Below are 22,202 nucleotides of genomic sequence, written 5' to 3'. Positions count from 1 at the left end.
CGGCTCCCGTCACCTCCTTCAGGACTCTTGTCCGTTTGACTTCGCCATAACTCTGGTGTCCTCCTCTTCAGTACAATGCAAGCTTGAAACTCGCTTCACAGCGCACACCTTTTTCCCGCCTCCTCCAGGTGTTACGCAGCTTGGGGCTGTCCCTTGCCTGCATATGCGTTCCTCTCTCTCCTTGTTCCTTGTTGAGCACTCGCTATTGAACGTTCTCATCCTAATGGAAGTTTTCTTCATCCAGTCTTGTTGTTTAAAAGTCTCTGGTATTTTAGAGCATCCATGTAGGCCAGAGTGCGCACAGCTTTAGGGAGTTCCTCTTAGAAACGGGACTTTTTCCCGGTGAGGTCCCACTTGCCTCGACCGCTAAGGAGGGTTTTGAGGAGTGGGCTCATCTCCTTAGCCTCACTGGGGGAGAAGAGACAAATTCCCTCGATTCATCACACATCCCATTATTTCAGTCACCTCCCAGTTTTAACTCCAGGTTCCACAACTGGAATAAATTTGGGATTTAACAATCCAGTATGTAAAAATCTCATTATACTGCTACATAATTTCAGATGTCATAATTGGTTATCAGTTTGTTGTACCTCGCCAGGAAGAATCCTGGCTGTCCTTTCTCAATGACACTGGGGAAAGAGGTAAATGTCTTTAGTGGGTGCCACTCTCCTGGAAGCATGATTCAACAATGGAAGGGTACTTAACTCTGCCTCATTTTCTCATCAACACTCCATGAATGTACTGTAATATGATATATGATCTGGTAAGTCATTTATAATGCGCCTGTACACAAGTGTGATAAAGTCCCCAGCCAAATTTTTAAAATCACTAAGAGGGTGACAGAGGGATCCAAGTGCCTCCCAGAGCCGGTGGATAATGATAGAAAATGTATGTACCCTTCTCCATCCAAAGAGTCTAAAGGCTCGTCTAGCTAGACCCTTAAAGTTAAGGTTTTTGCCACATGTTCCCTAATTTTAACCTCTGCATCTCAGTACCATTTGGAAGTGAAGAAGGAGTAGAAGATGGAATTAGCATTTCGGCTGTGCTTTATTTCTCTGACTTCAAAGAGCATATGCTTTAACACTTGCACAAGAGTTTCTTAAAAGCTGGCATATTCCATAGGAATACATTTGTAAATGCCATGAGCAAAGAATAATTTGCAGGTGGCATTTACATTTGTTACAAACAGGAGCATAAAATGAAACGGTGTAAGCTATTTTGCCTATTTTTGTCTCCTACGTGCAATTACTATTTTTTACGAAATTAGCCCCATAAAGATACTTTGCCAAAAGATCATGTGGTAGAAAAGAAGCCAGTTCAAAGTGTTAGTGAAAGGCTCCTTAAGCCACACACACAAATACATTATTGCTGGTTTGTGGTTTTCTAGAAGCAGTTTTTCTGCTAATGATACAAACGTATTAACCCATTTTCTACTGGCGTAGCATACCCTCACAGAGGAAACAAATATGCACATTTACCAAGAGTTTGTATTCTTTTCAAATGTGTGAAGAATTTTGGAACAAAGGATAATGGCCTAAAAGAAATTGAAGACAAGAAGTCTCTCCAAAAGAGCAACAGCAGCATTGTACAAGTATGTTGTTGTTAGTAGGCCTTCTCTCCTGGACAATATTGGTCAACTATGTTCATTTAACTCGCTGCCATGAAGAAAATGGTGCTTGTGTGGGTACATTGAAAATAATATGCGCAAGCCTATGAACATTTTGTTCAACAATGCTACATAATGTTACCATTTGTAGGGTCCTATTGTCATTGTTGTGCTGGAAAATGTGATTATCTAAAGAGAAACTTTCAGGTGACAATACAAAGGCCTGATTTCGACACTAAAGTTAAAACACTCAATTACAAATGTTCATTTGGCTACTGTTTGACAGTTTAGAAGGACATGTCGAGAGCCAAAATGGAACCTTTGCGCAAGGAAAGACAAGGCTGAGAACTTTGGAGGGAAACCATGTGTAATGATGCTAAGGTCCCACGTACCAGGAATGGAGACTAGAAATTTCATTTGTGTAATTGAACTGTATTTATTTTCAATGACTGTATTTACAGAGGTTTCATTTTGCCCAAAATAATGTGAGATGTAAAGTCATACAGGAGCCATCATTTAAAATTCGATTTTATTCTGCCTTACATACTGTTCACTTTGAATCACGTTTTTCACTTTGAATCACATTGGGCATTTAAAACTTAAGGGGAAACAGACTTGGGCATATTCCGATTAGTGTTAAGGGCAATTTGAAATTGTTGGAAAATTCACCTCCTACTAGAAAATCCAGTTCAGGAATGTAATATTCATGCTAATGAGCCCACACAGAAACGTTGATCTATTATGCTCAAGATGGTTTTGAAGGAGTCAGCCCCATAAAGGCACTGCCAGATAGGGTTCGAGTCTTGAACGTCAAAGGAACTGGTCATAATCCATCAAACTCCAGGCCCCCTATATAAATAACCATTAAGCCCAGGTCATGAGAGAGGTTATTGATTTTGTGCACAGCAAGGAAATTCTGCCTGGCCACATTGATATCATGGAATACGAGCATGCATTGGATGTGTCAAGTGTAACCTCTCGTGGCCAAAGTCAGCTACTCCACCCTTGAAAAACAAACAGAAACAACATGTGTGCAATTCGTAAATCATGAATTTAATCTTTAAAAAATTACAATTCTGTGCTGCAACCTCAGATCGACATGAAACAAATTGCATTTTGTAGCTAGACATTATATCTACCAAGCCATGTACACAAATTCACATAGGGGCATTTGTGATCGTGCTCACCAACCTACAGACTTTGTTAATATTAGTTTTATTAATCTTGCATCTTCACATCCAAGGTAAGACCCCCAAAAATGAAATTGACATTTTCCATTTAGAGTGGGTCACCCCTCCTTTCAGAGTCATATGACTTGTAGAAGTTCTGGGGATGTTGAACAATATATATTTGCCCAGGTAGATTATGGAATATGGGGAAATTAAGGTGGAAGGATCTTCGAAACAACTAGATAGCTGAAGAAAGACAAGTACCTTGGAGACTGGTTTGCAGAAAGGCAGGCTGGCGAGAGATGTCATTGCACATATTAGAAATTGGGTTCCGGACAACCAGCTGCCCTTGCTGAGGCATTCATTCTATACTAAGGGAGTTCCTGATGATTCTCCAAAAAGAAGGTTTCACTTTTATAAAGTAAGACAAACCACTAAATAGAACTCCAAATTGTCCATATAAAAAAATAATAGATGGGCTGTAAATCTAGGCGAATACAATTCAATAGCACGAACAGAGGTCTGGTGTTAAATATAATGCTCTGTCTTTTCCCATTTACATTGAACACAAAGTGAGATGGTATTTCCTTAAACCCAAGGCATTTTTTGTATTGAGAGGTGGAGTTTAAAATGGATAGCATTTTCTGAATTTGAATTCAGAATGCATTTTTGTAAAATGATGTACTGTTAAATAGAATCATCAACTCACCCCAACACAAACGCACATAAGCTATAGCGTAGTCGACCCGCTATCGTCTAATGTAATGCCATCCACAATTTATGCAACCGGAGTGAATCTAGTCATATTAATGTATTGGTGAAAACCTAAATTAACCCAGATATTTAAATGTATTCATAGAGAATTATGCAACGTGTTAAAACCTTGCAGTCCCTTTGTCTTAAAATGCACATCCAAACTTAGGGGTAATGTGACAGCTAAAGGAAGCTGTAAAACCATAAATTATGACCGGAGAAGGTTACATTTCCAGAGAAGAGATACATGGAGACTAAAAACTACACACAGGCACAATGACAACTGGTCATGTATATATAGATTGACAATTGCACACATGTATAGATTGAAAGTAGCACATGTGTTTAGTTAAAGTCGCACACACAAGTCCATTGGAAAATATACCCAAATGTTCAAAGGGTACTATTCTGCTAACTCAAACCTGCAGGAGCCAGATATAAGCTGGCCATTGTCCACCTTTTAAATGAACAGCTAATAGCTAATGCATTCACTGCCTCACATTCATACAGGGGAGCAAGATAGAATGTATTTATCATAATCAATGTCATCGACCTCAATAGCTTTTCTCATTTGCAATACTTGTCTTGATAATTCTAGGGTATTCTTTTTTAAATACATGGCCACAATGCTTCCCTTAAGCACAGTCCACATTCAGTGGCTTAATTTGTAAAGGATTCCTCTAAAAGACTTTAAATTGCTATCAGGGATTTTAACTCATTCTTGAAGCACATACCTAAATAAAGCGGGTTGTTATACTCCCTATTGGTTTGCCTTTTAAAGGCATAGGACAATTAGTAACATCAATAGTTCCAGGCAGTTCCACCAAGTTATCTCTGCTCCCAGTCTACCCCTTGTAATAGAGCAGATAGAGATAGGCTAGACACTATACGTTTTATTTGAACTCTGTTTATGAATTAACTCCTTTTACTTTCATAACAGCAGTATTCGTTTTGGCAACTTCTGGGCCGTAAGTTCACCTAACAGGTTTCCTTTGACTTGATATTTTGACCACCCGGTATGTAGTTCATAGGGGAGAGTCTCTATGTCTTGGAGGGACAAATCCTTGGCCCTTTTCGTGCTTCGCTCAGAACAGATGATTTGTTTTCTTATAGTCTATCCTGTTGCCTGAACGAGGTTTGACAATCAACGATTCATTCGAGGACTTCACATCCTAATTCACATGACAGTTCATTTATTTGCCTCTCCTTGCACCAATGCAGTTTATAAGGATTTCATACTCAGTGTTCCTTTTGCTGAGCCCTATAAGTCCCACTTTCTGCTTTTCTATTGGAAGCTTTGACTCTTTGAGTCCATCCCCTCTAGCACGCAGTACGGAAGCCTCTCATCTCCTTGGATCGCTATCGGGTTCCTTGACTGGCTCTCAGCTAAGCGGCATTCCTCTCCGGACCTCTGCGTCCTCTCAGGCTTTCTGCCCCTTGCATATGGAGCTCGCCGCGGCTCCAGTGATCCTCTCGGAGGCTCGGCTCCTCGTTCCTAGGTAAGCTCCACCCCCACAAAGGTGGGGGCTCAGATCAGCGTGGCGCTCCACAGCCGCTCCCTCCAGCTGATCTGAGCACTTTGTTCGTCTCCACGATGGTAGGCTCTTCCCCAGAAGGGCAGAGGCGAAATGGCTGCCGTGTCTCACTTCCTCACAGCAGTCCTGTCAACTCCGTCAGCGATGGCAGTCTCTGTATCAAAGCTTAGGCCAGAGCTGCTTCTGGCCTCCGGTCGTTGTGCTGCCCCTGCCTTCGATCATGTTACCAGCTGTTCAACTTAACTGTCATTGGGTACTTGACAACTTCCTGGTTTCTCCGCGCTGACTTTCACGGCCTCACTTCTCTGCACCTCTTAAACTATATACAATACTCTTCACAAGGCGCTCAACCGGAGCGTACCTCGTCTTAACTCTAAACAGGATTGTTTTAATAGGCCCATTCATAAACTGGCTCTTCTTCCGCAGGGGCCCGTTCTTCCTCCGCCTTCTCCATTCCCTATCAAATCAAAACACAACATCAAAAGCAAAATCCAGCATTAAAGCAAAGCACCTTTTCTCCCCCCCCTCACCCTTACTCTCATTGGAGCATTTGCTTGTCTGTCAATAAGGAAGGCCCTCCCTCCAAGACCCTTTATGACATCAGTCCTGCAGCTCACTCTTCCTCGAAACATGGATTTGATGCTATTTCACTATTCAATTGACTCTGAGGTACCTCAGCTTCCTCTGGCTCATCACACCCCTGCTTTCAAATTCCATCTCAGGCAATCTGGTTTTGTCTTGGCATGGTCTTCTGCATCAGGCTCCCTGTGGAAAAGGCATTCCTAAGTTGAATTTCCATCAGCTACATCAAGGTGAAACCCCATTATGCACTTCTCCTGTTTTGCAAGCTTGCTTCATCTGCAGATTTTGCAAGAACCTCCTCTATTTCCTGTGTGTTTGCCCATACATACTTGATAAACTCCACCCGTGATTCATCATTTGATGCAGCATTTTATCACAGGAATGGGCCTAAGGGTCCTCAGATACTGACATTCCCAATTATCTTCCCCTTTATTTTGCTTGGTCCAATTCGTTTTTTTTATGTGACAAGAGGTGGCGTGTCTCTCCTCCCATCTATAGTTATGATCAAATTGGACTGAAATGTATTGTCTCTCATAATTTCTGTTATGGACCTGTACCATTATTGAAATATATATATATATATATATATATATATATATATATTCGAAATCTCTAGATAAATCAAACTCCATGGACATCCTTCATGTTGCAATAACTGGTAATATTGTTATTGAAATATGTACATTTATCAATAAATCAATAATTTGCACATATTAATATATTATCATTATAAGTTTGTGATGCAAAGGCTTGAATTCAAATCTGTTATCAATTTTTAAATCATGGAACCTTATGATATGATTTCATTTTGGTGCCCTTTAAATTAATAATTAACTTTGTATTTTCCAAACCTGTGAATCTCTATCCAAGTTAATCATTACTTAAATGCTGAGCTAAGGCCTCTGAGATCCCAGTCCATGAAGCAGACACACACAAATGAATGAGGTTTTTCTCTGCCTTATGTCCAAATGGTGAGAGCAGCAGGAAAATATTGTCCTTTTCAAGCATTGTTTCACTATGAAGCAAACTCATGCTTTTTGATCCGGCATCCCTGAAACAGTGAAGCTTGCACAAAATGGGTGCTTTTTTTAACAATATGGGCCCCCATTTCTTGTATTCATGAGATGTACCATATGATATGAATGCCCACAGCTGTAACTGGTTATCTCAGCAAATGTATTGTTTATGGATTAATGATGGCTCTTTTGATACCAGAAAGCTGACCTCTACGCTGCTTGTCTTGGGCAACAGATTTGAAAAACACAGGGCAGATACCAGCTTCATTTCACCATTTCCACATGATATGCAAATAGAAAGCAAGGCTATTGTGTAATTTTACTTAATCAGAAGTTGATAATATAGGACTTACCAACAAATTTAATTCAATCAGCATACTATATAGTATGCAGTATCTGGGAATTATTTCACTTTAAGGATCATTTGTGTAACATGGCTGCACAAAGGAATATGGGTTGCATTGAACATTTGGTTGAGAAATTTCGTTTTGTGAGCTGAACATTCTAAGGATGAAAACCCATGTATGATGCACCTTTTTTAGTGAACGTGTTTTACATTTATATTAAACTGGCCGATATACCCTCCGTTGCCCGGGATTTTATTTTCTCATAGGTATTATTTGTTAGAAATACCTTAAGGTAACTTTACGCTATTTGGAAACGCTCCATAAGAGAGGTGAAAAGAAAAATTCACTACATTTTTTAAACATTTATTATTTTAAAAATGTTTTCTTATAAAGACTACACAACATAATGTATTGCTCTTCTTAAAAACTCATTCTGAAACGTATAACTGTACGTGAGAACAACATGGAAATTCCCGAGCAGCATGATGGGTGACATGATGCCGACGGTGCCAAGAACTATGGACCTAAAATTCAATATCACTAAAGTACATGTTCATTGTAAGGCTTGTTTATAAACAACATTTTTTTTTGTTTCCATTCCTGGTGAACACTGTCGCTTCAATCAAATTGGGCGGCAATTTTTTATCGCATAGCATTGTGCCATTACACAGCCCAGGTGGGTTGAAGCAGCATGATGGGTGATCCAATTTTCAGTAGAAGGTTATGTGGTGGCATTCGAGTGAGTGGAGGAATTCTGTTGGATAGTTTACGGCTTTGTCGGCATTCACCCCTGTTTTGGTTGAGTTGTACTCAGTAACTGTGCCCGCAAGCATATCCTGAATCTGATTATTAATATCATTGATGGAATCATTTTTAGCAGCAATGATGGCTCGTTCACACAACCACTCAGATTTTTGTAATTAGCCAATATGTTTGGATTTACTTTCTCTATCAGTTCTGTAACCAATGGCAGCATCTCGCAACAATCCTCTGAAAAAGTAATTTCACCTGATGTCGCAACAATATGGAAACTTCTACCTGCCTTCATCTTTGCCTCTAAGGTCCATTCGCCTCCCATATGCCAACGCTTTGCCAAGCCACAAACCCAGAAACAAATATTGATTTTTATAAATATTGATAAACTCAACACAGGACCAACCCAGTATACAAGCAGAAGTTATCTTGCGCTGTTACATACATTGATCGATATCTCCACAACAAGTTTTGACTTTGGTGTTGTTTTAATTAGTGTTTACAAGTAGTCAGCTGACATGTGTTTCAACCCCTCAGGGTCCTTATCAAGGCTAAGTTTGGATTGATAATACCACGTATTAGCCTTGATAAAAAAATTTAAAAAAATTAAAACCACACCAAAGTCAAAGAAATGTGGAGAGATATCAATTTATGTAATAGCGCAAGGTAACCGAGTTTAGACAACTTCTCTCCCCAAAGAGGTGTGGGCAGCACCTCTACTCACCTGTGACCATGCTGCTAGCAACCAATTCTTAAATAAGAGTATAAAATAAACAGAGTGAAGGGCAACTGGAGTCCAAAACCTAGTGTCTACTTTGTACGTACCAGTATACAACCAGTTTGACAGTGCAGGAATTTGCACACTTTGTAAATCCCAGAATACTCCCAGTTTGGTAGACCCAGTATTTTCCCAGTATGCACTAAGGCAATATATTCCAACATGTGCAATCTATGCATTTTCCCATTCTGTTATACTCCCAGTTTATAATTACACAATTTTAGTACACAGTACTCCTGTTTCACTGCTACACATTGCCAGTGTATTCCCGGTTCGCAAAATGGCAGCATATTTCTAACCTGCACAATCCCAAAATACTCAGTTTTGTAAACCCAGGCAAATGCCAACATGCACAATCCTAGAATGTTCTCACTTTGCACAGGCCAAGTATATTTCCTGTGTGACAACCCTGCTGACCTGCAATGCAAAACCTCAAATGGTCCTCGTATCACGGTGAGCAATTTGCTCCTGGTAAAGCTCAGCTTGGTTAAGTAAAACTTACCTTCTCTCAATCATAATGTTTTATTTTTACATCCATTGAGTATTCTTCCTCATCTGTAAATAATTTTACCTACATGGTAATCTTGATTTGTTATTCTCTTTTGTTTGTTCCTTTTTACTTTGTGTTTTACATTTTAGTTCAATATTTGTTCCCACTCAATAATCAAGATTGTGTATTGTGACCCAGTTTCAATACTGTGCTTTTGAATACCATACAAACATATGTATCCACTTACTGTATGGGAGGTAAGAGTCTGGTATTCTCCTTTTGGTACATAAAGCCTGCTTACTCTCCAGCTCTATCTTTACTCACAATCAACCATCACTCCCCTGTGCTTATTCAAAGCCTTTTGGGATTCGATATCGAGGTTGCCTCCACAATTCTTGCAGTAAGGCCATGCAATAGCTATACTTTCAACCTTCTAAACTGCTTTTTTCCCCAAATATGCCTCGGCCTGATGGGAGAGTTGCTTTCTCTGCACCTGCCTTGCTGCTGACCTCAGCACATAATAGTGCCCTTTCCTATAGCCAGAAATATTTTTTAAGCTAATTATTCAAGTATGGTGACATATTTGGATTGCTATATGCTATATATTAAATAGACATTTCCATAGCATTATGGCAGTATATTGAAATGTACCCAGCAATCCCCTATGAGCTAAACCTATAAAATCAGGGATATGCTCTTCAAGGTTAATACCATCCAAGGTAGATTTATGGGAATATATGTTCCTCTTTGCCATGATAAGTGTGGCCCAAAATCCGTTGTACTATCTGGATGATATACCTAATAACGATAGCTTACCTCCTTACGCTTCTGAATTTCATTTGGGCTTGCTGCTTTTATTGTAATTTTAAGTATGTTGGCTCAAGAATCTTAGTTTTCAGACTTTCTGTGAAGCACTCTGTTGCCACAAGAGTGTGGCTCGTGCACCACCACCTCCACGCATACCCCATACAAATAGTTAACTGTACAGTGACAATGCCAAATTACAAACCCACTTCCCCACCAAGTGCTAGCAGCAGGCATGCAGGAGTAGAATGCATGCATTTTAGCAGCATAATCCCATGAACAGCCAACGGTACTACTCATCCCCTGCATACAAAAGGGCCATATTACACCACTGGGCAGCACGCTGGGTTACAGTACTAACACGTGTGTTAGTGACAGATGGAGATCAAGTTAGCTAGACAGAAGGACAGACCAGCAGAGAACGTATACGGATCTGTGACAGAATGACATCTGTTGAGGGTAGAATAGGCCAAGCTTTTTGGATTTTTACTATAATTAATTAATGCAGATAATTCTGCCTGCCATCTTAAAGGGATGTCTTCAAATCAAACCACCTTTTTGTAATGCTCTGTGCCAAGTTATAGTGTGCACATGTGCCTTGCAGTAACCAGTCTCCTGGCATCTGAAGTTCCAGCTCTGCTATGGCACAGAGCAAGTTTAAATGTCATCTGCACATATCCGACATCTCTGGGGCACAAAAGTCTCTGGTCTACAGAAGTGATATTTCTACTTTCTGCTCCTCTGATCCAAATTCGGATGGTTGTGTAATCCGGAGAGATTTGCGACCGGTAAATCTGTAAATATAAGCCATGCCTGCTTGGCACAGTGACTGCTAGAATCGCACATTTATTGAGCCACAGCAATTTGATATCACATTAGTGCCAGATCTGTGAGCAGTGTTCACTGTGACAAGACTGATGGCCCGACTGTCTCTACTGCAGCCATGTGGATCACTATCCAGAATGCTCTGATGTGAATTGGTGTCTGGCCCGACTGTCTCTACTGCAGCCATGTGGATCACTATCCAGAATGCTCTGATGTGAATTGGTGTCTGGCCCGACTGTCTATACTGCAGCCATGTGGATCATTATCCAGAATGCTCTGATGTGAATTGGTGTCTGGCCCGACTGTCTCTACTGCAGCCATGTGGATCATTATCCAGAATGCTCCCCATTTGATACTCAAGCGGGAAGGGCAACACCCTCCTTTCAGGACACTGGAACTTGCCCCAGCAGGTCTAATGGGAGCCGTGCCTCAAACCAGGTTGCTGATTACTGAGGTTCATTTGATGCTAGTATGCATGTAAAGGGTCTGGAGGAAGAGTAGTCTGAGAAGGAAGGTAGGTTTAGAGAAGAGTCCCACTATCAAGATTTCTGTTGAGGGTCACTTCATTTTCCTGCCCCCTTCGTTTCCTGCTAAGGTCCTCTGAGTGTAAAGTCATAAGGCAAAGGGCACTTGTTACAGCAACAGGAATTGGGCCCAACAACATCCAGCTTTAAGTGGAAATTTGAATGAACAAGCAGTTGCTATTTCATACCCTTCCAGCTGCAACAAATACATTAATTAGTGGATAAAGTGAAATCTACTTGATCCAAATCTGCAGATGTTTACAACAGAAGAGTTCCAACGTTTCACAAACTCAATGTTCTCCATTCCTCAGGCTAGAGATCACCAAATCCATGTCAGTAAAATTCTCTGTGAGCTTTAGACGATTACATGACTCTGCAGAAATATACATTGACCACTGTAAAGTATATACGTGCCCTTTGTTCTACATCCTCTCCGACCTACTTCTCTTGAAGAACCATGCACCAGGGGGATGCCAGAATGGCAGACATTGTGCTTCCAAAACTTAAACACATACTTGCACCCAATGATTTTAGGACTGCCTGATTGCATGTTCTCCTTGTAAGTAGATTGTGGTACTTCTTGCCTAACTGAGGCATATGTGTATCATATCCAGGCAGCAGGCCATTCAAAATATGGACAATGCATTCATAGGAGATTCTTTTCCCTCGCACCTCCCATTCGTTTAGCTGGTAACACTGGCTCTGTTTGCATTTGAAAAAGGAGGGTAAGCTGCGATCATGGTGAATAATTACATTTTTAGTTCTTACCCAAACTACATTTTCCAGATTAACACAGAGCACCCTTTTGCGTTCTCATCTGTTAAATAGTTGTCATGCAATAGCGTACCTTCTCACTTGTGTCAACTACTCCTTGCACTCAACGCTGTCACTGACCTATGCCTAAACCTCATTACAGGATCTATTCCTCAGGAAAGCTCCATTTGTGTGCCTGCCATCTTGATTGTGTTGTATTCTTTTATTCTTGTGTATGGGTGACTGGGTAGGCATGCCCCTTTCACTCAATGTGCATTTAGCTGCTGGGGTAGACTGTGCATGACGTGTCCCATCTGATGTTACTCCTTGGTAATATATAATAAACTTGTCAATTGTTTACACTCAGCAGAATAACCATCTGGGCCACCGTCTTGTTTCAGATGACACCGGCTGCCCCAGTAGTCAGTCGGTGTCCCCAGTTAAGACACCTTCTGATGCCGGGAACAGTCCACTTGGGTTTCACACGGTGAGTGAAGAAGAATACGCCAGGACAAAGTTGTGCCCCGCAGCTTCTGGTGATGGAAACGCACAGTCTGTACGACACAAGAAGGAGCAGAAGGCATGCCTTGCAAAGCCAGGTACCCACAATGTTGACATGTTCTTGATATTGTAAAGTATGGAAGTGGTGCAAGTAATCTGGATACTTCGTTTTGGCCAAACACAAACAACAGTATGGGACTAACCCAGCCAGTTAGAGTTATTGACCATGCGCTTTGATTATAGAAAAGGAACTACCACAAACCATCTTCCTGGCTTTTCACATTTCAATGTCGATTTTCCCAAAGTGTTCATTATTTCCTCGGTTTTTGCTTTATGCCTGAATATACAGTGATGGCTCGTTTGGGGGCAGCAACCCACCAGTACCCTCACCCATTATGGAGGAACTGGCTCAAACCTTTACCTTTGACAGTTTGTGTTCCCCAGCGTGCATGTCCAATGGGCAATTCAAGGCCAGGGGCATTTTGCTTCCGCAGACTTGCATGGCCTATTGGGAATGCAAGCTGGGGAAATGCACCTCTGAAAGTGCATAGGAGGTGCTCCTTCACTTCCCCTGCAAATTCAGACAGTCTGGGGTGGTGACTTGTAAGCGATTGGGGTTCCTGTGCGCATGTACATGATCCAGGAGGCGCTCTTGATTGCTGGTTCTTGTTTGTCTGGTACGGGGGCTGGAGGGCTGCTGTGTTTCCAGGTATGCTGGCACACAGTGAGGAGCGGAGTCCAGACCAAGGCTGCAGGTAAGAAGAATCTGTTTTATGTATGAAGTGTATGCTAGTGCATGGGGTGTGGATGCGTGAGGAAATGCTGTGTGAATGAGTGAGCGAACGTTTCATGGATGTGTGTGGTGTGTACTTGTGTGTTTGTGTCTATCGGGCCACTGATTTTGGGGGGGATTTGGGGTGGTGCTACAACAGCAAAATGACATATTCCAAATAAGAAATTATGTCACAGCATCATTTTTTTACTGGGCATCTTCGATACAGTAAGATTGATAGGTATTATACGTGGCTAGACTGGCTTTTTAGAGCAGCCAGTCTAGCTATTTCTTACTGTGACTTTACATTTTCTTCCTGGGAATCTTTGATAAAGCAAGCATAAGTGTTATTACATGGCTAGACTGCCATTTTGGGGCAGATAGTCTAGCCATTTCTTACTATGGCAATACATTTTTTACTGGCCATCTTTTACAAAAGCATTCATGACCATTGTTATTACTTTGGTGCATTTCAGTGCAGCCATTCTAGCTATTTCTTACTGTGATATGGCATTTTTAATGGGCATCTATGATAAAGCAAGCATAATTTATGTTATCACATGGCTAGACTGGCATGTTGGTGCAGCGATTTAGCTATTTCTTACTGTGACATGGCATTTTTAATGGGCATCTATGAGAAAGCCAGCATGGTGAGTTATTACATGACTAGGGTGTGTTCCTGGGATGAGGACCAAGCACAGCAAAAGCACCTATCACCTATGTGTACAAAGTGCGATGTACGTATTTCTAGTAGACTTTTAGCTGAATAACGTAGGAATCATGCTAGATGATAAGGGGTGAGCTTGGTAACAATATAAATGGGTGCCAGCCCATTGAGGCACTTGAAAAGTAGACAATGTATCTTGAAAAGAATCCTCTGCTGCACTGGCCACCAGTGAAGTGATCTACGGTAATATGAGACCGGTGCGGATTGTGGCAGATGAAAATGAAGTCTGATGGACGCATTTTGGGCAACTTTCAGGTGATATATTTGGTTTGCTGGGATTCCTGTGAGAATAGCATCACAGTAATCAAGTTTAGCATTTACTAGTGATCCAGTAACTACTGGTTGGTCCTTTTCTTATATGAGAGGAAGAATGGGTCAAAGAAGTCTGAGCCAGTAGTAGACAGACATTACTGTCTCACTGACCTGCTGATTGCAGTTAAGATTAGCCTGTCAAATATAGACAAGATTTTTTTCAGTGTAAGAGGGCGGGAGATCAACTAGAGCAGGACAGGGTGGGAGGCGACATGGGTCAGACAGGAGATGTTCAGGGCCAAATAGAATAACCTGTTTTGGTGGGGTTTAGTTGCAAGCTATTTGACAACATCCAACATTTTATTTCTTGTGCACAGTCACATAGCTGTTTGATTGAGCCTGAGAAGATGTTAACTCTAATGTAAATCTGTCTGTTGTCGGCATAAAAGTGATAAATATGCCAAATTTGGAGATGATCAGAAGTGGTTGAATGTAGCGATAGGGAAGAACCTTGTGAAATACCACAACAGACGGAGAGAGCTGGCGTAGTATACTCCCATTTTAACCCGTTGAGTCCCTTTAGACAGGAAAGATGAGTACCCGTTTAGAGAATCATCCAATACTAGGGCGACTTCAGTCAATCTAGATTTGAGGCTGTTGAAATTGGCTGTGTCAAATGCTACAGATATCAAGCATACCCAGTATACTGAGGTCGCCCTCATCAGCTGATTTTAGGATGTCATCCTAGACAGCAAGAAGTGCTGTCTCAGTTCCATGACTGGGCTTGAAACCTTATTGCAACCGGTCAAGAAGATGATGATCTTCTAGAAACCTTTATAGATGGGAGGTAGTGACATTTTGGAGAATTTCTGCAGGCCTTGCATGGGCTGCAATCGGGCGTTAATTCTGAAAGGTGTTATGATCCAGTAAAGATTTCTTTAACAGAGGGGTCAAACACTATCTTTTTAGATCCTTTGGGACCCTACCTTGGGCAAAAGAGGAATTTATGAAGCAAGAGATTAATTTTCTTAAATCGGAAGCATGGTGTTTTGCCAAACATGCAGGAATGTAGTCATAATTATGATTTGTCAATAAGTAGAGTAAATATTTCCTCAGAGGTGACTGGAGTAAAAATAAAATGTGTGCATATGATAAAATATTTTGGGATCAGTACCAGGTGGAATAGGTGGACATTTGTGTGTCAATATTTGATCAAAACATAGTAACTTTGTTCAGGAAGCACTCATTGAATTCATTTGATAATTTAAGAGATGGGGAAAGGGTAGATGATATACATGAGGAATTTGATAGACATTTTATGACATCTAAAAGCCCATTGGGTCTGTTGAGTGCTGTGTTTAAGAAACGAGATTTGACAGAAAGGATGGCTTTTTCTAAATGCAGGTGGTGGGATGGGTTCTTGGTTTTACACCATATTTTCTCTTTCTTACAGTAGTCTTGCTTTAGAACCCCAAAGGAGGCGGAGTACCATTTATTGATTTTGTGGATTTCTAAATTTGATGATGGCAATGGTATTGCAGACGTTGCATAGATTGGTCATATTAGATTGGAAATAATCTTTGCATGTCACATTTGAGCCACAAGGTAGCAGTGCTGAAGATAGTTCCATACCTGGGATTTTGTTAAGATTCTTTTGACTGCGTGAGAAAATACCAACAGAGTGAGTGGCTTTTTGAGATTCAAAGGGATCTTTCTAGATACTGGAAATCCTAGAAATCCTAGCATAATGATCAGACCATGCAGCAGGTATGGTTTTAAGTCAAGCCAATGGCCTGACTATGGGAGAGGGAAGATAAATAATTTGACATCAGTATTTCGTTAGGTTTAATTGTACCTAGATTATCATAAATATCATACCAGTTTTTAAAATCTCCAAGGATTACAATCAGTAAGGTATTTACATGCAAGGCCTGGGACTCTGCTACATCCAACTATCTCTCCCTAAAAACCTCCCTGCTAGAGCCCTCCTGTCCTCTAGCTCCAACTCTATGCAGATCAGATATTTTTCCAAACAGAGATTGGGGGTAAATCTTATTCATTGGCAGGTGCTCCCTCTGGAATGGCCTCCCTGCCCCTCTCAGACTTGAGCCGGACCTCCTTACGTTCCGGAAGCTTCTCAAGACACTGCTCTTCTCTACTTCTGTCCCTCTCGCCCTCCCTTGCTAATGCCCCATCTGCCGGTCCCTTATGAGTCTTACAGGGCACCAGGCCCTCCTTGACCAGTCTATACCAGTATCCCCCAAAGCAGCACTGCTCTTCCGGGCCCCCTTCCCTGACTAGCCTGATTGGTTGGGCATCCCTTCTGAGTCTGGTCCACCCCTGTCTGCGCACTTAGACAGTGGTCTACCCCCAGTATACCCTGGCACTTACCCCCTTGGGCTCCCTCAGTACTTGCCTAGCCCCTTGGCCCTTTCTTCCTTCATCCTCTCGCCGCTGCATTTTTATGCCCCTCCCCTGACCATCACCTATGTTCCGCCCCCCTCCATCACTCCCTTCGACCTCTGCACTTCCCGTTACTGCACTTGTATGACCCGAATGTCATAAGGCCTAGTAGGATTGTTATTGTTGTTTATCTCCCCTGTGCCCTCTCACCCCCTTTTTTTCATGCAGTGCCTGGAAACACCCTTATGTTGTATATATGGTGCCTTATAACTGTCCAATAAATAAAAAATAAATGAAAATAGATTTGAGGAAGGAAATAGGTCCAGATTCTCTAAAAACAGACTAGCAGGCCCTATGGGTCGAAAGCAGAGGACTAAATGAAAAGGACAGGAGAGTGATGAATGTAAATTGCAAGCATATATCTGAGAAGCCTCATCCCAGGTTAAGGATTGAAAATTGGTTAGAGTCAACAAGGATTTAAAAATAATTGCAACTTCACCCCTCTTTAAGACTCCTAATTAATCCATTTGATCTGTAAATCAGGGGGAACAAGAAGGTGAAAACCAAGTTTTCATGACGAAAATCAGATCAGGGTTGTGCAGTTTGATGAAATCGGCCAAAGCTTTTATGGCTAATCTGGCATTGACCAAGGCAGATTGAAGAAAAGGTATACACCAAATTGCTCGTTTACAATTGATCGAACGAACAATTGACCGATTTTAATGAGTCACAATTGACCTTTTCACAATTGACCATATATATATATATATATATATATATATATATATATAGGGTTTTGGGGGGGTTTTGGTTGGGTGGGTAGTAGCGGGGGGTTTCCCCCCGCATATATGTTACAATTGACCTTCACAATTCGGTCAATTGTAATTCGACAATTCGTATACAACCGGAGAAAAGTGGACTGGTTTTCTAATATCCTAACAGTAGAGGACATGGGGGTGTCATTGGATTTTTCAATTCCATGTGGCCTGATTTTGTTCAGTGCGAGAAGATTATAGAAACCATGCCCGTTATTTAAGGGTAATAGCTCTGTTTTCCTATACATAGTCATAGATATGTCATTACAAATAAGTAGCAAGAGACATAGAGAATGAGATCCCATTGGTGTATAAAAGACTCACAAGGTAACTAGGGTGTATGCGACAATCAGAGGTTCTCGTTGACCGTTGAACTGCCATGAACAGGCCCGAAAAGGCTTTGCAGCACTGATTTGACCCTTTTGAGGCCTGCAACACTGACAGATGATAAGTTCTGGCTGCAATGGCACGAGCTGCGAACGGGCCGTGAAGACGGGAAATGTAGTTCCTGAAGTAGATATATTCAGTGAAGTGCGAGGGACGGAAGAAAATTAAGTTTCCAATTTAACAAATTGAGATATTGTGGTATGCCATTTTTAATGGCAAAGCCAAATGGAGTATCTTATTGCATGGGGATACTGCCAAATATTAGCACGACCAGCATGGACAGGTGTTCCTATAGTACCATTACTGGAATTATGCGCAAAAGCAAGCACGAGTATGTTCTTATATAGGACTACTTGCATATATTGGTGCACCCAGCCTGTAAACGTATGGACACAGTGTTAGGGTGGATGCTTGTATACTTTTGATCACTGTGTACCATTATAAGGTTATCAATTACCATGATGTTTATTATTGTTATGCTGTTCATTGTTGCCAGCTTTGTTATTATGGTTACTGTTGTCAGGTGTTTGCATCATAAGGTTCAGATGTGGAATGGATAATTACAACTGCAGAGATTCCACCAGAGGTAGTTGGTGGCTGCTTCCGTGGCCTGGTTTCGTATGCTTTCATCTCTCTTAATAAACGGGACCTGTACAGTTCCCCTGTGGCCTGCCTGGTGTGTACCCACGTAACACACAGCCAGTATGAAAATGCTTTTATCCTTGCATATAATGTGGGCAAAGGCATCATGAAAATGTTTTGGGAAATGCTCCTGTGTTTACCCAATTTTTTACTTCATGTATGCTGCAAAATGCACCATTTTTAAACCATTATTCAAAACAGTTTAGCAGAGTAGGACCACCCCGATCACCCGCTTGATTAGTTTGAGCTCCTACGCTAGGCTCGGTTGCTCTGGCATATTTCTGGAATAGATCTACTCCCTTTCAATAAAAAAAAATCACCAGCCGCTAGTAGAAGTAAATATCATAAGGCTGAACGATCCAAAGCGTCTCCAAACAAATTAAAAGCACCTCTTTTTTTTTTTTTTTCATAGAACTCGTCTATTTTTGTACAGTGTAATTGACAATACTGTCCATGCCTCCTGGGACTGCATCTGCATCTACAATACTTGGAAGTAGCCACTTGTTAGGAGCTGCTGGAATCATTAAAATTGTTCTTTTGTCCCCGGGCACAAAGCAGTGTCTGAGAAAAGATGCAGAGTGTGTCAGTTGTATTTTGAGCTCACTGCTGGCACGTTCTTAAAAACGTGTTTGAGCTGCTGCTTTTCGGTCCTGTGCAGGATAATGGCACGCTTGGGTAAGCCTTGCCTACTGAAACCACCAGATACCAGCCCTGGGTGTATCCCTCAGTCTTCTCCATGCTGCCTTTGGCAGGCTGCCATTTAGAATGCGGTCATCGAATTATTGCGTGGTTGGCCTAACCCTGTTTACGGAGAGTCAGAGACTGCCAGGGTCTTCAGGACACAGACGGGCTGCGCAGCACTGCCTCTCGATGTTCCTTGCTGTTCTTGAGAACATGATCTCAGAGAGACATAGATGGCAGATGTGAGGTCACTCTCATGATGTCATAGAATTGTTTTAGCCCTGGTACTTTGCTGGGCTATCCCATACCTGATTCACTGTGTACAGGTGACTCATACATACCAAATATTTTAGACCAAACCAGTTATTGAGTAAATAAAGGGCATATGTTTTTTTTTTTTAATTCAATGAATTATTTTACATGTAATCCCAGCGCTGCCTAATTCCTTTGTTAAACAGGCCGATGTTAGATAATAAATTACTTCAGGACGAACCATTCCAATCTCAGACATTACTTACTGGCCCCTAATTATCTGCAAAGCAAAGTCATTCTGGGTCATGCTCCTCCTCCGGCACTACTTGTTGCTGCCCTTCGCTGCCAAGGAGGACAGAACCAGTCACTCAGCAGTTAGTAGGGGTCCAAATGTTATCATGGCGAGAGGGCCGGTTGTACGTCCCCCCCAACCTCCATTACTGGGGGATACATCTCTGGTGCCTTCAGTCACAGAGTCCTTTAATATCCAGCAAAGATCGCTCTGTAACTCTGCAACAGAAACGTTTGATATTATCATTTTTAGTTTGCGTTTTAAAAAAAAAAAAGTAACCACAAACTTCTTCTCCTGATCCTCTTAGTTCTTGTGTAAATGTGGGGGTGCCCTCCCACAAACTGAGGTTCTCCCCTAGTTGCAGTCCATTTGAAAGGGCTCTACCCCAGTAAATTGTATCTCCCAAAGGGCCTACCCCGCTTTTCCCCTGGGGAACTTCCAGCCACTCCATTGTGTTTTGTTCAGGGCTAGACAGGCCTGGGCTGTCACATAAAGTGGCACTACGAGTTAACCTTGAAGTGGTGGGTAAATCCCCCATTCTAATGCCTCCTAACTCCCAAAATAAATCTGTGGATTTACCACAGCGGAATTACCGCTTGTGGTAAATCTGCCAAAATTCCCATAGACTCCAAAAACGGGGACTAAAACTGCCATCCCACCACTCAGTCCTGTGGCTTTCCCATACGATTCTGAGTGGCAGTAACAGTAACCCATTCTGGTGGCAATTCAGATTTACCACACAATTACCAGCAAACTCATAATGAGGCCCAACCCAGTTCGATAGGTTCTTTTTAGTATAAAGGGGGATTACACGCTGTGTCCGATATGAAATACAGGATTTTGTCAGACTTCCTGTACTAAGTCGCCCATTTCTTGGTAAATTGTTTTAGCATATTAAAAAAAGCATTGAGACATAGTTCTAATCATGGCCATGCACATTTCAGGTCTTTTCATAGGTATGTTTTTTGTTTATATTTGATGTATTTGTACATTTTTAGGTTTTCCCCTCACATTTGTTCTTTCTAAACAATTAAATCAGGCTGTTCCTTTCCCCCCCATTTACTTGTATCGGTTACCCTCCTTTCCATCGATCAGATCACATCCTGTTTCTAGCACCGTTTGCCACTGAGAAATAAATTCACAAGGAACCTAGAAAACTAGGAACCAACTCTTTGCCAGAGTGGAACATACACATTGAAAGAGAAAGAAAAGATATGAAGGCATGTATTCTCAGAGTATGCCTTCTTGCTGTGGAACAACTTCCCCCTCCAACTCGCTCTTGGTCCATCCATCCTTCAGTTCAGGAAATCTCACCTCTTCAAGGACCATCTAGAGCAGTGGCATCAAGAGCGCTGTACATGGAGCTGTGGCAATAAATAACAGCATCATTTGCTGTGGCAATGTCGGTACAGGTGTGACGATTGAGGGATTGTTTGAAAACAATGCCAGCACAAGGATTGACGCGCACTCGATCAAAACACCATTTTGGTGCCTCATCTTATGTACATTGCGGCCAGATTCTATGTTATGAAGGCCACCGCTTTATGAGGGAATGGGAGGGAGCTGTTTGTAATTGCATTATTGTAGCAATGTCCCTGTATGAAAATGTAGGTGAGGAACACACTTCCCTAGGTCGAGTGATGCAGTCAGCTTCATTGGAAGTGAAGTGGAGAAAAGCTCAAAACACTCTATAGTTGGATTAATGCTCATCTCTCCTAGTTGCTCATCTGCAGGAAATTTCACTCCAGAGACTTTTGCACTTCCATCCTCGTCTGGTGATTGTACCCCTCCCACTGATGACATTTCTTCCTCCTCCCTACCTTTTCTCATCATCTCTCAAACCGCCAATGAGCTAGCCAGGAAATCACAACAAATTGTGAAAGATTGCCACCTGCAATGGTCTGCAATGCTGTGCTTTTTTATTTTTTCTATGTCAAATGTTGCTGTTTTTATCTCTGAGAATGTGAGCTGTTGGGATGGTTACCAGGTACGCCAGAGGTCGTCTGGTGGTCCATCCGACTCCCAAGGGCCCCAACAACCCTTTCCCCAGAATAAACAGAGGACTCAGCCAAAGGCAAGTTAGAACTGTGGTTTATTATAAAATAAACAATAGGGATCATACAAGACAATCAGGATTCTCCACTACATCTCAACTTCACAAGGCATGCTCCCCAGTTTTGATGCTGTATGTCATCACCTGGGCCCTTCCCCAAAAACCTATCCCCACTACTGATTGGGTGTTGAGTGGCAACCCATATAGCTCTCCCCTATAGAGTTTTTTTCTACTGGCCCTCGCATGTCAGGTGGTAGACCTGCCCTGTCCCCAAGAAACTATCTATTACATTGCTGCAGAGTAGCAGGCTTACAGTTGGCTCTTGCCCCTTGCCATCCACCGCTGAATTTCTATCTCTTGATTGGCTGGAGCAGGTCTCCCCAGGCCTGGGACCCAGTTTGGTTCTCAGCCCTCTGTGCACCTCTTTCAGGTGATGTGAAATTACTATGGGTCTGACTTGTATCTGGTAATAGACCACCTTTGCCTATGA

The 22,202-nt window shown here is 41.8% G+C and overlaps 1 protein-coding gene across 4 annotated transcripts in view; it reads left to right on the top strand.

The window, feature by feature from the left end:
* SYBU (syntabulin) overlaps positions 1-22,202 on the top strand; it is a 464,609-nt gene that overhangs the window by 170,006 nt on the left and 272,401 nt on the right. For all 4 annotated transcript variants that reach the window (XM_069621517.1, XM_069621516.1, XM_069621518.1 and 1 more), the window contains one exon: positions 12,337-12,534. In XM_069621517.1, coding sequence (XP_069477618.1) covers positions 12,337-12,534 — 198 coding nt within the window. The remainder of the gene's footprint in view (positions 1-12,336; positions 12,535-22,202) is intronic.

The sequence above is a fragment of the Ambystoma mexicanum genome, chromosome 5q, assembly GCF_040938575.1.
Source record: "Ambystoma mexicanum isolate Mex_15411 chromosome 5q, UKY_AmexF1_1, whole genome shotgun sequence".
NCBI classification, from domain to species: domain Eukaryota; kingdom Metazoa; phylum Chordata; class Amphibia; order Caudata; family Ambystomatidae; genus Ambystoma; species Ambystoma mexicanum.
The sequence above is the reverse complement of the archived record's forward strand: the minus strand, read 5'-3'. Positions and strand labels throughout refer to the sequence as shown.